The 18302-nt window shown below is 36.5% G+C and overlaps 1 protein-coding gene and 1 pseudogene across 1 annotated transcript; both read left to right on the forward strand.

The window, feature by feature from the left end:
* Nucleotides 1-7295: 7295 nt before the first annotated feature.
* LOC104218548 (probable E3 ubiquitin-protein ligase ARI8) lies at nt 7296-11459 on the forward strand. The gene is made up of 3 exons (XM_070162255.1): nt 7296-7617; nt 10502-10766; nt 11165-11459. Exons 1-3 carry the CDS (start codon nt 7296-7298, stop codon nt 11457-11459), a joined length of 882 nt encoding a protein of 293 aa, XP_070018356.1.
* Nucleotides 11460-13345: 1886 nt separating this feature from the next.
* Nucleotides 13346-14923, forward strand: LOC104218547 (probable E3 ubiquitin-protein ligase ARI8; annotated as a pseudogene).
* Nucleotides 14924-18302: the final 3379 nt, after the last annotated feature.

Raw genomic sequence — 18302 nt, forward strand, 5'->3', positions numbered from 1 at the left:
TTTGAGTAGGAAGACGATTAGTATGGGCAGTTTGGCATATATTCTTGTTGGGGAGAGACCTCTTGCAGTTGATGTTCAGGCCTTGGCTAATCGGTTCATGAGGTTGGATATTTCGGAGCCCAGTCGGTTCTTAGCTTGTGTGGTTTCTCGATATTCCTGGTTTAATCGCATCAGAGAGTGCCAGTTTGATGATCCTCATTTGCTTGTCCTTAAGGACAGAGTTCAGCATGACGATGCCCGATATGTGACTATTGGTGATGATGGAATATTAAGGATGCATGGCCGGATATGTGTGCCTAATGTAGATGGGTTACGGGAGTTAATTCTGGAGGAGGCCCATAGCTCGCGGTATTTCATCCATCTCGGTGCCGCAAAGATGTATAAGGATTTGAGCCAACATTATTGGTGGAGGAGAATGAAGAAGAATATTGTGGGATCTGTAGCTCGGTATCTCAATTGTCAGTAGGTGAAGTATGAGCATCAGAGACTGGGTGGATTGCTTTAGCGGATCACCAAGGATTTTGTAGTTGGAACCCCACGGACTTTGAAGAAGTTCGATGCTATTTGGGTGATTGTGGATCGGCTGACCAAGTTCGCATACTTCATTCCTGTGTGTACTACCTATTCTTTAGAGTAGTTAGCAGAGATTTATATCCGAGAGATTGTCCGCTTGCATGGTATCCCATTTTCCATCATTTCAGATAGAGGTACTCAGTTCACTTTGCAGGTTTGAAGGGCCGTGCAGCGGGAGTTGGGTACTCAGGTTGAGTTGACCACAGCTTTTCACCCTCAGAAGGACGGGCAGTCCGAGCACACTATTCAGATATTGGAATACATGTTGCGCACTTGTGTCATTGATTTTGGGGGTTCATGGTATCAGTTTCTACTGCTCGTGGAGTTTTCATATAACAACAGTTATCGGTCGAGTATTCAGATGGCTCCATATAAGGCTTTATATGGGAGACGGTGTAGATCTCCAGTTGGTTGGTTTGAGCCGGGTGAGGCTAAACTTTTGGGTACAGACTTGGTGAAGGATGCTTTGGACAAAGTTAAGGTGATTCAAGAGCAGCTTCGTATGTCGTAGTCAAGATAAAAGAGTTATGCTGACAGAAAGGCTCGTGAAGTGTCCTACATGGTTGGGGAGAAGGTTCTATTGAAGGTTTCACCCATGAAGGGTGTTATGAGATTTGGGAAGAAGGGTAAATTTAGTCCTCGGTTCATTGGGCCTTTTGAAGTGCTTCGGAGGATTGGGGATGTGGCTTATGAGCTAGCCTTGCCACCTAGCTTGTCGAGTGTGCATCCGGTATTTCATGTTTCTATGCTCCGGAAGTATATTAGCGATTTGTCTCATGTTTTGGATTTAATCATGGTTCAGTTAGACGGTGATTTGACTTATGATGTGGAGCCAGTGGCTATTTTGGAGCGGCAGGTCCGAAAGTTGAGATCAAAGGATATAGCTTCAGTGAAAGTGTAGTGGAGAGATCAGCCCGTGGAGGAGGCTACATGGGAGATCGAGTGAGAGATGCGGAGCAGATACCCACACCTTTTTTAGGCTTCAGGTATGTTTCTTGACTCATTCAAGGTCGAACGTTTGTTTAAGAGGGGGAGGATGTAACGACCCGGCCGGTTGCTTCATGAGTTACCGCTCTGTTTCCCCCATTTCTACTTCTTTATGTGTTTTTATCTGTATTTTATCGTATTGTGTTGGTTGGTTTGGGTTCGGAGTGATTTTGTAGAGGAATGAGACACTTAGTCTCTTTTGAGTAAACTTAAGTTGGAAATGTCAACTGGACGTTGACTTATAGGTAGAAGGTCTAGGATGTAAATTATGATGGTTCGGATAGCTTTGTTATATGATTTGGGACTTAGGAGCGTGATCAGAATGTATTTTGGAGGTCCGTGGTAGATTTAGGCTTGAATTGGCGAAATTGGAATTTTGGCTTTTTTCGGTTGGCAGTGGAAATCTTGATATCGGGGTCGGATTGGAATTTCGTAAGTTGGAGTAGGTCTGTTGTGTCATTTGTAATGTGTGTGAAAAATTTTAGCAAATTCGAATGAGGTTTGATAGGTTTTTGCATCGTTTGTGAAATTCGGAAGTTTGGAAATCCTTAGGCTTGAATCCGATGGTGATTTGATATTTTAATGTTCTTTTGAGTATTCCGAAGGTTGGAGCAAGTTTGAATGATGTTATGTGATGTGTTGGCATGTTTGGTTGAGGTCCCGAGGGCCTCGAGTGAGTTTCGCGTGGTTAACGGATCAATTCTTGGCTTTTAAAGTTGGGAGATTTCTGGTATTTTGTTGTAGAGAATTCCTTCTTCGCGTTCGCGAAGGGTTAATGAGAGGGGCAGCCGAGTTGTTTTTCTCATTCGCAATATAGGTCCTGCATTCGCGAAGCTGTATGAGTTTAAGGCTACGCGTTCGGGGGTGTTCGCGTTAGCGTAGGGTCGAGTTGAGTGGTCTTCGCGTTCGCGAGTGGGCCCTCGCATTCGTGAAGAAGGGAATTTGGTCTGAGGAAGCTTGTGCTTCGCGAACGCGAGGGAGATACCGCATTCGCGAAGAAGGAAATTCCTGGGCAGAATGTTTAAGTTCAAAAACGAGGGTTTTGGTCCATAATTGTAAAATTCATTAGAGAGCTCGGGAGAAGGGGATTTTCAGAGGATTGATTGGGGTAAGTGTTATTCACTCAAATTTGGTTAAATCTCATGATTATGTCTTGATTCTTATCATTTAATTTGGGAATTTGGGGTGAAAATTGGGGAAAATGGAAGAGGATTTGGAGAGTTGATTTTGGGGATTTGGATGGTCATTTGATGTCGGATTTTGGTGAATTTGATATGGGTAGACTCGCGAGCGAATGGGTTTTCCAGTTTTATGATTTTTATCGGATTCCGAGACGTGGGCCCAGGGGCTTAGTGTGAGCCAATTTCGGGATTTTTGAGTTAGTTTGATTATTTTCACTTGGGCTTTGTTCCTTTAGCGTATATTGATGATAATATACTGATTTTGGTTAGATTTGGAGAATTTGGAGGTCGATTCGAGAGGCAAGGGCATTGCGGGCTAGAGTTTTGTCTGGTTTGAGGTAAGTAATGATTGTAAATGTTGTCCTAAGGGTATGAAACCCCGAATTTCACATTGTTTCACTACTTTGAGGTAACGCACACGCTGGATGACGAGCGTGGGGGCGTGCACCGTTGGGTATTATGACTTGATCCGTCTCGTACGACTATTAAGTCGCGTATTTGATTGAAAACTATTTGATACTATTGTGTTTTGGAAAGTATTACTATGTTTTGGGACGAATGTCATATTTGGGCCTCGTGCCAACTGTTTGGACCCTTAGGGGCTTTTTACTACCGTTTCCTTACTATTTTGGTTTAATATCTACACTTAGTCATGCTATGTTTTACTGATTTCATAACTCAGTTTTGTTTACCCTATTTTGATTCTATAAATGATATTTTGAGCTGAGCACCCTGTTTTACTATTAGCCCGAGTGGTTTGAGAGATTTCTGTTTGAGTGAGGTAGAGAGCCTGTGTTATGAGTATATCATGGGATCGGGCTATGCACCGCAGTATGTTGTACTGATTTGTGATATATGAGAGGCTGAGGGCCTGATTTATTATGCCACCAGATGGATTGTGATAGCGCTTGTGCTGTAGAAGCCCCTCTGGAGTCTGAACACCCCCAGTGAGCCCGGGTACCCAGTGTGAGTGATGTGATTTTGCCCGAGGAGCTGTTGTTGATTCATGCTGTTGCCCGAGGGGCTGATTACGAGTGATTGTGAGGTAGCCCGAGGGGCTGGTTCTATTGATATTTTTCCCGAGGGGCGGTTTATGGTACATGTCTTGCCCGATGAGTTGTTTACATTCCTATCATTTTTACTCATTGTTTCGTCACTTGTTGGAAATTATTGAAAGATGTTTTTAAAAGAAAAGGTTTTACTGAAAGTGAGTTATTTTACGAGTTAATTGATTTCTGTACTATTTTGGGAACGTACTGCATTTGCTGTAGTGCTATGACATGGAATTATCTGCTTTCTTACTGCTCAGCTTTCATTTACTTTTATTTCTTACTGAGTTGGCGTACTCACATTACTCCATACACCTTGTGTGCAGATCCAGGAGTTGTGGGTCGCGATAGTGAATGTTGATCGTTGTTCTAGCAAGTCTTCAGAGTTGACAAGGTAGCTGTTTGGCGTTCGCAACCCTGCACTTCTCCTTCTTACCTTACTCAGACTGTTCCTAGTATTTTATTTTCGGACTATGATAGTTTTTCTTGTACTTAGACAGATCTTGTAGTTGCTCGTGACTTGTGACACCCCGATGTCGGACTTGTGTTATTTTCTTTCGCACTGGTTATTTAGACTTATATTACGAGATTTTATTAATTAATGGCTTAAAAATGATTTTTATGGAATCATGGTATGATTTGGGATTTGTGTCGGCTGGCCTAGTTTCACGATAGGTGCCATCACGACCGGGTCGGTTTTAGGGTCATGATAAAGGAACAATAAAATTTAATTAACGAGAGAACTTTTATTTATAATAATAATACAACAATCATCTAAATGAGAAAAATATTATTACATTAGCATAATATATGAAGTTAAAATAAAAGGACATCATCAAAACTTACACAAATAATTAATTTTGTCATGTTTGTTAGATAATTATGTATTATAGTTTAGAAGTATTTAATGCGTTGGTATCTTAACGAATACTTCTTTGTGGACATTTTTTTTTATGTATGCTTCCTCCTTTGGCCAAAGTAACTTGAAGATTACCATGAAAGTATGCCAGAACCACTGGTAATAGGTTGATGTTGATACGACCTGAAGTTTCTTAGCCATAAGTGGTTCATCCCATATTATCAATTTTGTTTTTCTTATAAATTAGCATCATTAATTGTGTTGCTTTGATATATTTGTGATGGCTATTTAAGTTGTTTAAGGAGGTATATCAAATCTAAAGTGGGTGGCCTCACAATAATATCGTTGTTGGTACACCACTTGCTATTATTGTTAATAGTATCATGCCTCTTGATATGATAATTGCAAGTAATGCATGATATAGAAATATTATTTTTATTCCGCCGGAGGCATCTACAAAGAATAAATTCCGTTATAGTAGAGTAAACTCTTTACAATATAGTATTGAAAACTTGTTTTTGTTTAGGATTTAACTTTGATTGTGCTTCATAGTACACTTTTATAGCTTGTTGATTCTTAATAATATATTAACCCTTTTACTTTGTGTTCTAACGCTCCTTTTATGGAATAACTTTAATAATAGCTTTTTGTGTTGTAACAGCTTTTATCGGGTTTTTCGGTTTTCTCGGATTTTTCGGGTTTGTTTCCGATAAAATCTTCATAGCATAAAATTTATAATTTTTGATCTAATATTTCTTAGGTCCTAGTAAGATAAAACTATATAAGATGATACCCAATAAAATAATACAAAATAATGTGAGATAAGTCATAATTATACTAAAATACTCAACAAATCGTATAAGATAAATATTGCTAATTAATAAGCCATAATAAAAATAAATATTATCTAAAAGTATTAAGTCATGTTAAAAATAAGTACGACTAATAAATACTAAGTATTAATTATATGACTAAATAATATTAAAAGTGAGTTATGCATTTTCACTATCTAAATCAATGTAAAACTAAATAATAAATACTCAGTATTGAATTGAATTTTTTTTAGCATTAGTATTGATTTGATTTTGCTTTGGGTTTTATTTGAGTTACTAACATTTATGGGCTATAAAAACATATTTGATCATTCAAAAGTTTTAAGTTCAAGTTTGAAATAATATATTAAAAGAGAGAACTATTAAAGAGTTTAAATTATATTTATAAATTAGATAACAATAATTATTTTTATATATAAAATATTTTTAAAACTTGTCAACGTGTAATGTCGGGTTGGTTTGATAACTAAACTTTTGTTATTCTATTCTCTCACAGATGGTGAGGACACGTGCTACCGGTCAGGACGGACGACCACTAGTACCACCAGTTGGGGCCACTAAAGGTCGAGGCCATGGTAGGGGCATGGGTGCAGCCCGCATAACAGTTAGGGCAGCACCTGCAGATCCACCAGCCACCCCAGTTCAGGATCGGGTCCCAGTTGCGGACGCTCCAACAGTACCAGCTCAGGCACCGGCTGTGCCTATTGTCATCCCAGGCCTTCAGGAGGCCCTCGCCCTGATTCTATCAGTGTGCACTGGCCTGGTTCAAGCAGTCTCAGTTACTACGGCCGTAGCTACTTCTCAGGCCAGGGGAGGCACTCAGACTCCCGCTGCTCGCACACCTTAGTAGGCCGTGCAGGGACTTCAGACACCAGGGGAACCTCCAGCCCAGCCGGTTGCAGCTACTCAGGACTATGTAGCTCCTGTTATGCCAAAAGGCGAGCAACGCAGATTGGAGGGGTTTGGTAGACTTTAGCCTCCGTCATTTAGTGGTGTTGAGGGTGAGGATGCACATGGCTTCTTGGATAAGTGTTAGAGGATGCTTCGAACCGCAGGAATTATGGAGACCACTGGGGTCTCATTCACTACTTTCCAGTTCTCCGGGGTTGCACTCAGTTGGTGAGAGGCTTACGAGAGGCGTAGGCCAATTGGCGTGGCGCCCCTTTCTTGGCAACAGTTCTCCGTTCTCTTCCTGGAGAAGTTTGTACCTGAGTCTCGCCGAGAGGAGTTGCGCAGGCAGTTCGAGCAACTTCATTAGGGTGATAGTTCTGCTACACAATATGAGATATGGTTCTCCGAGTTGGATCGTCATGCAGTCTAGTTGGTTCCCACAGACCGGGAGACGATCAGGAGGTTTATAGATGGCCTCGATTTTTAGCTTCGGTTGCTCATGACCAGAGAGAGGGTTATCTGGTGCTACCTTTGATGAGGTTATTGACATAGCTCGACATATTGAGTTGGTTTGTGGTCAGGAGAGGGTTGAGAGGGAGGCTAAGAGGCTTCGTGGTCAGGGTGGATTCAGTGGTACTCCTCATGGGGGTCAGTTTCAGCATGGCAGAGGTCGTCCATTCAGGCATGCTCAGTCAGCTCGCCCAGATTATCATGGGGCATCATCGGGCTATGGTTCTCACAATTCTCATAAGGGCCATTCACCACTTAGTGCCCTTCCAGCCCAGAGTTCGTCCCGCGCTCCATCAGTTCAGGGCTCTTCGAAGATAGGTTCTTCTACTATTCATCTCAGTGCTAGGGATTCCCTTCAATCCCCGTCTACAATACTATTGGGTTGTTATGAGTGTGGAGAGTTGGGGCATATATGGAGGCAGTGTCCTCGTTGTCTTGGGGTTCGTCTCAGCAGAGGAGTCAGCCATTGACTTCAGCACCAGTTACTTCACCACCCACCCAGCTAGCTAGGGGTAGAGAACAGTCAGTTAGGGGTCGCCCTAGAGGGGGAGGTCGATCAGGTGGTGGTCAGGACCATTTCTATGCACTCCCAGCTAGACCCGATGTTATTGCTTCAGATGTTGTGATTATATGTATTATCTCAGTTTGCCATAGAGATTCCTCTTTGTTATTTGATCCTGATTCCACTTTTTCATATTTGTCATCATATTTTGCTCGTTATTTGGATACGCCCCGTGAGTCTCTTGTTTTATCTATTCGTGTATCTACTCTGGTGGGCGACATTAATGTTATGGACTGCGTATATCGATCGTGTGTGGTGACTATTGGGGGTTTGGAGACCCGAGTGGACCTTCTGTTACTTTGTATGGTCGATTTTGATGTGATATTGGGCATGGATTGGTTATATTTGTGTCATGCTATTTTGGACTGTCATGCTAAGGCAGCGATGTTCTATGCCGGGTGTGCCACGGATTGAGTGGCGGGGTTTGAGGGATTTTTTCCCAGTAGGATGATTTCATTTTTGAAGGTCCAGCGGATGGTTGGGAAGGGTTGTCTTTCTTACTTAGATTTTGTGAGGGATTTCAATTCAGAGACTCCTACCATTGATTCAGTCCCGATAGTGAGGGACTTTCCGGATGTGTTTCCTACAGACCTACCGGGCATGCCATCGGACAGAGATATTGACTTTGGTATTGATTTGGTGCCGGGCACTCAGCCCATTTCTATTCCACCGTATCGTATGGCACCAGCAGAGTTGAATGAGTTAAAGGAGCAGCTTCAGGAACTCCTTGATAAGGGGTTTATTCGGCCTAGTGTGTCGCCTTGGGGTGCGCCTGTTCTATTTATGAAGAAGAAGGATGACATGATGAAGATGTGCATTGATTAAGCAGTTAAACAAAATTACAATCAAGAATAAGTAACATTTGCCTCGTATTGATGATTTACTTGACCAGCTTCAGGGAGCGAGAGTGGTCTCCTAGATTGATCTCCGTTCAAGGTATCACCAGTTGAAGATCAAGGACTCGGACATTCTTAAGACAGCTTTCAGGACCCGATATGATCATTATGAGTTCCTTGTGATGTCTTTTGGGCTGACCAATGCCCCAGCATCATTCATGCATTTGATGAACATCATGTTTCGGCCTTATCTCGACTCATTTGTCATTGTATTCATTGATGATATTCTGGTATACTCGCGTAGTCAGGAGGAGCACGCGGAACATTTGAGAGTGGTATTACAGCGGTTGAGGGAGGAGAAGCTTTATGCAAAGTTCTCCAAGTGTGAGTTTTGGCTCAGTTTAGTGGCTTTCTTGGGTCACGTAGTGTCCAGCGAGAGTATTCAGGTTGATCCAAATAAGATAGAGGCGGTCCAGAGTTGGCCCAGGTCGTCCTCAGCCACAGAGATTCGCAGTTTTCTTGGTTTGGCGGGTTATTACCGTCGGTTCATTCAGGGATTTTCTTCTATAACATTACCCTTAACCAAATTGACTCAAAAGGGTGTGCCTTTCATGTGGTCGGATGAGTGTGAGGCGAGCTTTCAGAAGCTCAAGACTGTCTTGACCACAACTCCAGTGTTAGTTTTGTCATCAGTTTCAGGTTCATATACAGTGTATTGTGATGCTTCGAGAGTTAGTATTGAGTGTGTGTTGATGCAGGAGAGTAGAGTGATTGCTTATACTTCTCGTCAGTTAAAGCCCCATAAAAAGAATTACCTTGTTCATGATTTGGAGTTGACTACCATTGCTCACGCGTTGATCGTGGTCCTAGATGTCTTGTGTTACGTTGTCCTGAACCGTTGTGTAAAATCATGGTAGGTGAAAGTATGATTAATAAGTTAGCCTCAGAAAAAGATAGATTGAGGTATTATGATTATTTGCTTGGATCTTATGTTCAAAATAGGAAGATTAAGTGGTGTCCTGCCCCTGGATGTGAATATGCGGCGGAATTTGAAATTAGAAGTGAAAGTTATGATGTGATGTGTGATTGTTTTAATGGTTTCTGTTGGAATTGCTTAGACTAAATTCATCGCCCGATTGATTGTGACACTATAGCTAAGTGGAGAATTAGAAACTCTGCGGAATCTGAAAATACGAATTGGGTTTTGGCTTTTGCTAAGAAGTGTCCTAAATGTAAGAACGCTATTCAGAAAAATGAGGGATGTATGCATATGACTTGTGTGTGGTTACCAATTTTGTTGGCTTTGTTTAGAAAAATGGGGTCATTGTATTTATGGGTGTTAATGTTTCGGTTCCGTCGGTTATTTTATAAAAAATTGTATCATACCAATTTTTCGGTTATTCTATTATGCATAACCAAAATTAGACTTTTCGAAACCGTCCAATCATGTCGGTGTACGGTTCGGTTAATTTTTAGTATTTTTTTAAATATCATATAAAATTCACCAATAGAAGCAGAATGCAATAATATATATTCTTTTATAGGATTTAGCAAAACTCTCTAGACATTTTTACTGTTTAAAGGGTGATGAATTAAAAAAAAAGATGGTTAGGGTATAGATCCATCAACTATTCTACAACAACGTAAAAGAAACCAAGCAAAGGCAAAATAAAAATAGAAATCACACGAGTGGAAAGATATTAACCAAGTTGGGACTCAAGAATAAAGTCTATAGAAGATTAAATATTCAAAAAGATAAATTTAAATTATATGAAAGGAAATATATTCAATAAATTGTAGTATGTTACTCATAATCGCTAGAATACTTTGTGTTTTGCTAATGAAGATACTTGAAATAACATAGTTTAAGTAGAAGTAGCATAATAAGTTTTAGGAATTAGTATTTTGAGTTTAATTACTTGTTGGCTTGTAACAGTTTTCATAATTCCAAGGCCCAAAAAAAAATTAATGCATTAATATGTTTATACTTACTATATAAATATATATTTTCACATGTAAAATTTATGCGGTACGGTTCGGTATTTTTTCTGTTTATTTTCATATAATAAAAAACTTGCCCTAATTTTCGGTGCGGTTATAAATTTATATAAAAACCTACTATTTCTTTAAAAGAAACCTAAAAATTGGTTCGATGCGATACATTTTAATCGGTTTTATCTGTTTTCGAATATCCATTAATACCCCTACTTGTATTGGTAGTTGTAATCGTTACGAGGGAAAAAAAGGAGGTAAAGGAAGCCAAGAAATTAGTAAAAAGGTACACACATTACTTTGAGAGATGGGCATATAATGAGAAGTCAAGACAAAAGGCTTTAAAAGATTTAAATGAGATGAGAGATGAAGGTTTGAAGGAGCTAAGTGAATTGTACAATTTACCTGAGACTGAATTAGGATTCATTATACCAGCTTGGCAACTGATTGTTGAATGTAGAAGAGTTTTGAAATGGACTTATGCTTATGGATAGGGATGACAAAATGGTTTAAAGAGAACAATTAACCAACAATATTATCCATTAAAAATGGGTTGGTTAATGAACTTTTTAAAAACGGGTTAAATATGGATAAGAACCATATTATCCATTTAGAAATGAATAACCAATGGGTTTAACTTTTACATTTATAAAGCCTCAAATTGAAGGTTCCTCAAATTAGGGAGACTAAGAATTTTTCTAAAAGTGATCATATGCGAGAAGTTATGGATAATATGGCTACCTATATTATCCGCCGGTTAACCCGTTTTTTATTCGTAATAAATATGGACCGGGTCGGATAATTTATCTATTTTTTCATTATCCGTTTTCGAGCCGAACCATATCCGACCCAACCCGCCCGTTTGTCACTCCTACTTAGTACTTATGGATTTTATTTAGGAGAAAAGGAGAAGACGAAATTTCAATTTTTCGAGTACTTACAAGGGGAAGCTGAGGTAGGTCTAGAGCGACTTCATCATTGTACAGCGAAAGAATTGTTGGGTCCTCTTGGATATATCAAGAAATTGGATTATACTGAGTATAAGAATTTCGAACTTTTTCGTTCGAAGCTTATTGACCTGACTAAGGTTACTCGAAATTACTTTGAGAACTTGGTTACTGCCTTAGGCAATGGGCACAAAGATGTGAAAAACTCAAAAGAATCCAAGAGGAAAAAGGGTAAGTGAGAGATGCACTTTCTTAAATTAAGCAAATTTTATCCAAACAGTTGTGTAGAGTTTAAGAATATTAGATACTGAACTTAGAAGAAGTATTTTTGTTTTCTTATGTAAGCTTAAAAAGTTGAGTGAGAGATTGTGTATTAGTAGTCTAAAGTTTGGTTTGTCTCCATGTTTTCGTGCACAATTTATTTTCATTAAATTTCATGTGTATTCGGTTCAGTAATCTAAAGCTTGGGTTGTGTTCGTATCTCAAGCATACTTTTTGGTCAAATTTGAAGAGAGAATTGGAGCAACGGTAAATTTGTCTCCCTACGATCTATAGGTCACGGGTTCCAGCCGTAAAAGCGTCCAGTACTAATACTTGTATTAGAGTAGGTCTCCCTACCAAACACTGACCACCAAAAGATGCGGTGCAGTGGATGGGATTGTTCCTCCCTTAACCAGAGATATGGGGTTCGATCCCTAGGTATGAAAAAATCATTGGTAGGGAGCGCTACCCCCCGAATGGAGTCCTACCTGGCACAAATCCGGATATAGTCGGACTCAAATACGGATACCGAACACCAGGCGGGAAATCAAAAAAAAAACTTACCAAACAGTGCAAAATCGTGACCAAACAGAGAGAAAACAACCAAACTAGATACTACTGAAACTGAAAGAAAACCATAAGAGAAAACGCCATTTTCATTTAACAATACAATAGATAGATTTGTGTACCAGAAGGATAATTTACTTTTTATTTACAATAATTATTTACTTTTGTCAATAATTATTTGTGGGATATGGCTATACCTTTCAAAATATCCTTTTTGGGATGGAAATTGATGAAGAAATAAAATTCCTTCTTACGATAATATCAAAACAATGATATCTCTTTCCTATCCAGATGATAATAACATTTTTAAAGACAGATGATAATCAAGAGCTTCTTCAATGCAGTCTAGAATTCTATTCACACAAGCTCACATTTCGTTTGTTAATCATCAAAAGATTTTTTTTTTTTTTTGGTTTTCCATCCGGTGTCCGGCACCCGCATTGGAGCCCGACTATCAGAGGCGGAGCTAGGATTTCTAGAACATGGGTGCATCACTAAAAAAATGAGGAAAAAAGTACTAAGTGGGAATTGATCCATGTTTCTTTGAGTAAATAATTAAGTATTGAACCAAGTGATTCAACATTTATGGAGCATAGGTGCCAATACATAATATAGGACCAATTCTAAAAAATACATACATAAAATACCTAGTTTGGTGGAGGAATTATGAGTTCACGTACCTCGTAATATGGCTATAAATCTGCCCCTGCCGATTATATCTGGATTCGCGCCCATTCAGGGAGAGTGCTCCCTGCACGCAGGCCAAAATAAAAATTAAACCTCCTTTTGAGAAGGTGAAACCTTTGATTATATGTTAAGATTCGTATCAGGTCATTGTTACATATCCTTTCACATTACTACATGTGTCAGACCATATAATAAAGAGGAGGTTATAATTTGCAAAGTTTTTATGATAAAGTGGACAATATATAGACGGTGGCATAAAAAAAAGGTCATGCCGTATTTTTATGGTTTGCCGTGCAAAGGTTTTAAAAAAGGGAATAAAACATAAATAGTGGCCTTTTTAATAGTACTTTTATATATTTTCCGGCTCTTCTCCGGACCTCGCGCATAGCGGGAGCTCAGTGCACCAGGCTGCCTTTTTTTACTTCTATATATTTTCTGGTTTAGTTTGTGTCCTATTGGGCTTCAAGCACATATTTATCTCTTAAATTACCTTATTAAAGCATAAACATATACGTACCCAATAAGCCTTCTTTTCCTCCAAAAGCCCTACAACTTCTCTAGGGTTTATTAGTACTGTCTTTCTAGTTTCACCATTATCAAAATCTTACTAATGGATTCCGATCATGATATTTATGATATGGATTCTGAGCCGGAGCCGGAGGAGGAAGATTTTTTCAGTGATGAACCAATTATCAACTCAGATAATCAGAAAGATTACACAATTTTGAAGGATAGAGACATTCATCAACTCATCAACGACGATATATCAAAAACTACAACGATTCTTTCGGTTAAAAGAGACGTCGCTTTGGCTCTTCTTCGCCATTATAATTGGAACATGACTAAAGCTAACGAAGAATGGTTCGCTAATAAACTCGAGGTTAGTAAGGCTATAGGTATGTTATTATTGGAGAAAGAAGAAACTAAGTGTTTGGATTCTGATAATGTGAATTGTGGGATTTGTTTTGAGGAATATACTGTTGATAATATTGCTTTTGCTGCTTGTAAACAACATCCTTTTTGTAAAGGATGTTGGGAATGTTACATTAGTACGTCAATTAATGATGGTCCTAAATGTCTTGTTTTACGTTGTCCTAATCCATCTTGTAATATGATGGTAGGTGAAAGTATGATTGTCAAGTTAGTATGTGAGAAAGATAAATTGAAGTATTATGAATATATGTTTAGATCTTATGTTGAAGAAAATAGGACGATTAAGTGGTGTCCTACTCCTGGATGTGAATATGTTGTGGAACTTGAAATTGGAAGTGAAAATTATGATGTGATTTGTGATTGTTCTAATGGTTTTTGTTGGAATTGCTTGGACGAAATTCATCGCCCGATTGAATGTGACACTATAGAAAAATGGAAAATGAGGAATTTTGAAGAAGCTGCGAATATGAAATGGATTTTGGCTTTCACTAAGAAATGTCCTCGGTGTAAGAAATCCATTGAGAAAAATAAAGGATGTATGCATATGACGTGTGTGTTCTTACGAATTTTGTTGGCTTTGTTTGACAAAATGGGATCGTTGTACTGGTGGATGTAATAGTTTTGAGGAAAATAAAGAGGTAAAAGAAGCCAAGAAAAATATTCTAAGGTACACACACTACTATGAGAGATGGGTGTCTAATGAGAAGTCAAAACAACAAGCTTTAAAGGATTTAAATGAGATGAAAAATGAAGGAGTGAAGAAGCTAAGTGAATTACATTCTTTACCTGAGACTGAATTGGAATTCATAATACAAGCTTGGCAACAAATTGTTGAATGTAGAAGTGTCTTGAAATGGTCTTATGCTTATGGATTTTATTTACCAGAAGAGGATAAGGCGAAAACACAATTTTTCGAGTACTTACAAGGGGAGGCAGGGGCAGGTCTAGAGCGACTTCATCATTGTGTAGAGCAACAATTATTGGATCATCTCGGATCTACTAAGAAATTGGATTATACTGAGCAAAGGCCTTATAAGAATTATGAACGTTTTCGTTCGAAACTTATTGGTCTGACTAAAGTTACTGGAAATTACTTTGACAAGTTGGTTACGGCCTTAAAAAATGGACTCAAAGATGTGAATCCAAAAGAATACAAGGGAAATACAAATGAGTAACATTGTTGTTGATGATTCAGGCATGTGGGCGTGTAACAGGTGTACTTTCTTGAATGAAGATTAACATACTGTTTGTCAAATGTGTGTGGCAGATTGAAGAAAATTTAATCCAATGAATGCAGCCATGAGTTAGTCAGAGACTCAGAGTATGAGAATAATATTAGTTACTGAATTTAGAAGAGGTGTTTTTTTTTTCCTTTTTTTACCTTAATAAGTTGGTCGATAGATTATAGAATAGTAACCTAAAGCTTGGACTTCTTCTCAATTTCTATTATGCAGAATCTGTTTCATTTAATATCATTTGTTTCAGTTATGATTGTGTTAAATTTTGTTTGTTTAATTTCTATCTTCTTCTTTAGGTGGATGCATTTTTATTGTATGAATGAATGATCGGGTTAATTAATATGAGAAAGAAATGGACATTAATTTGCAAGATAACAAGGAATAATGTATGCATAGTATTTATTTTAAGAAAAGCTCGAGTTTTATCCAAATAAGTTACTACTAAGATTTTAAGTGGTATATTTTACACACTAGCTTAGTGTACGTGCGTTGCACGTGTGTTTCGCGTCAATCAGTATAAAATATATAAAAATAAATAAATAAATTATTGTATACATTGAAACAATATCTTTTTAATATACAAAGATGATGAATAAAATTGAATTAGCTATATAATATTTATAATTATAATATCTTGTGAAATAAGAAATAAATATGTCATGTTGTTGTATCTCGTCTAACATCTCTTTGGAATACAAGTAATACAAATTTCGACTATCAATTAAACCAATGACAGTATTATATTATGTCACAATTTGTCAAAATTGTTATTTCATCAAAATATTATAAACTTTAACTACTGGATATAAATATTTTACCTGATTGTTTATTCGGTAGATGCGTCGCTACATCCCCAAATATATCTACTAAATAATGTAATTTTTTATAAAACTCCAGTCATCTAATTAGGTCAGTCTTCGGGAAGCTGTTCTTTAAACAAATTTTCTTAGATCTTCATCCAATTATATTAATTAAATAGTTATTATTTTTTAAAAGAATGTTAAAAGCTTGAAAAAATAAATAATAACTTAAGTTTTTGAAAAGGAGATCTAATGCATTCCTAAGATCACCCTACAAGGAAATAATAATATTATTTTATTAATTATCAAATAACGAATACAAAAAATAATGAAGCTTTACAATAAATGGTAACTTTTTCACAATTAATGTATCTTCAAGAGTTTAACACAAACATTTTATGTAGAAAAATGAAGGTAAGCTACTTTTTATAACAAAAGAGATTACAAACTTAAAAACTTGCTCAACATAAAAAATACGTGATATATAGTAGAGAATTATATATTTAAGGATTGATTTTTCTAATTTAGAGGAAGGTTTAGTAAACAATATTTATTATGACTATAGATTATAAGTAAGTATAATCAGTTTTTCATTTCCATGAAGAATAATAAATAAAACCTAATTTAATTTGTCAACATTTTAAAATAAATATTTTATGTAGGAAATAAATTATTTTTATATAACAAAGAGACTAAAAGTTTTAAAATAAGTTCTGATTTTTTTTTCTCAGGTTGTCTTTATTCCCCCTTGAAATTTATATGTCTATTTCTTACATGGTGATAATATTTGTTTTTTGTAACCAAGGTACATAATATTCGTTCATATAGACTTAGAACATTTCTAACTTTTTATCAAAATTAAAAGACAACAAAAGTAATTATCTTGTCTTAACAGATGTTAGATATGTCGTTAGTAAATAGAATATAGTTATATAGTTGATTTTAAATTCTTAAAAAATTTAATTAATTTAAAGGTCCTAAATCTTAGGGAGATAATTAAATAACTTTTTTGTCCAGTGTGAACTCTAATTTTAAAAAGGTAAAAAAGACGAACACATTTCACTAAGGGTCTTTGTGCTTTTAATATAGTACTATAAGTTTTTAAGTGTAAGATTTACATACAATAAACTCTTAATATTTTTAAAGGTTTTGGACTTTTTACATAATTTAAATAAGAAAAAATTAATAAGTAAACTTTTAATTAATTTTAAACTCCTAAACATAGATTTGTATAAAATAAACTCTTAAACAGTTTTAAAGTTGTAAATGGTAGTACTTTCTACATAATTCAAATAAGAAAGATTTTAATGTGTAAAATTTTAATTCATTTAAAATGTTAAATATTAAGAAATAATTAATTGACTAATTCAATAAATTATTTCTTATAGTACTTGACACATACTCCAAGGACGGCAGTTTTTGTTTATTTATAATTGAGACCAAAAAAAACGTTAGTTTTAAGTTCCAATAATCTATTTTAGAAAAATATTAATTCATTGGCAGTAGTATTTTATTGATAATGTAGAATTAAGAAAATATATAATAGGTAATATATCTCTTGTTAATGAAAGGAAACGTTAGTGGTTTTTTTTTTTAAAGTGATTGATATAAGGTAAAAGTTTAATTGATTTTAAAGTCCTAAATATTAGGATTTTCTATCCAGTTTAAATAAGGAAGGACTTAATACATAAAATATAGGAATTAATTTTCAAGTCCTAAATATTAGGAAAATGAGTTAAATGACTATTTTTTCTAGTGTAAAATTAATTTTTAAAGGGTAAAAAAGACGAACGATATTTCGCTAAGGGGCTTCGTGCTTTTAATGTAGTATAGATAATTTAATGAATAATTTTCTAAACCACTATAAGTTAGAGTCTAGTAACTATAATGTGTCTGATTACCATTCGTAGCTACTATTCAATTGTTACTAACTTGTATCACTTGTATTCAAATGTACAATGAATATACACCACTAAAAATCCGGCCAAAACCGACCAAAGTTGGTCGGTAATAGCCAATTACCGACTATAACGCGACCATTTGCGTGTGGACAGTATTTTGACGGTCGGAAAGGCATACCGACCAAAGTTGGTTGGAAATTACCGACCAATGTTGATCGGTATGCTTTAAACGACCATCTGACACTGTAAATGGTTTACCGACTAAAACTGGTGGGAAAAATATTTTATTAATTTAATTTTACCGACCAAAGTTGGTCGGTGTATTAAATTTATTAATTTTTTATACCGACGGAGTTTGGTCGGTACATGAAAATATGTTTTTTTATTAAATTATTAAAATTTAAAAAAATTGACCAACTTTGGTCGGTATTGAAAAAATATATTTTTTTTAAATAGTTAAAATTAAACATTACCGACCAACTTTGGTCGGTAAGCTCAACAGTGCAGGCAGTATACCGACCAAAGTTGGTCGGTAATGTTGAATTCTGGGAATTCATTGTACATTAACCGACCAACTTTGGTCGGTAATTTGCAATTCAAAATTTTTAAATACTATTTACCGACCAAAGTGGGTCGGTTTTCTAGGTTTAATTTGGCATAAATGCTTGTTTTGGTAGCTACATCACATACCAAGT

Source organism: Nicotiana sylvestris, chromosome 11 (assembly GCF_000393655.2).
Source record: "Nicotiana sylvestris chromosome 11, ASM39365v2, whole genome shotgun sequence".
In the NCBI taxonomy this organism is placed as follows: Eukaryota; Viridiplantae; Streptophyta; class Magnoliopsida; order Solanales; family Solanaceae; genus Nicotiana; species Nicotiana sylvestris.

Coding starts and splice junctions, on each gene's coding strand:
- LOC104218548 (XM_070162255.1), top strand. CDS start 7,296: ATGGAGGCAGTGTCCTCGTTGTCTTGGGGTTCGTCTCAGCAGAGGAGT. Junction 7,618..10,501: donor TCGTTATTTGGATACGCCCC/GTGAGTCTCTTG, acceptor TTGTATTGGTAG/TTGTAATCGTTACGAGGGAA. Junction 10,767..11,164: donor TGGACTTATGCTTATGGATA/GGGATGACAAAA, acceptor TACTTATGGATT/TTATTTAGGAGAAAAGGAGA.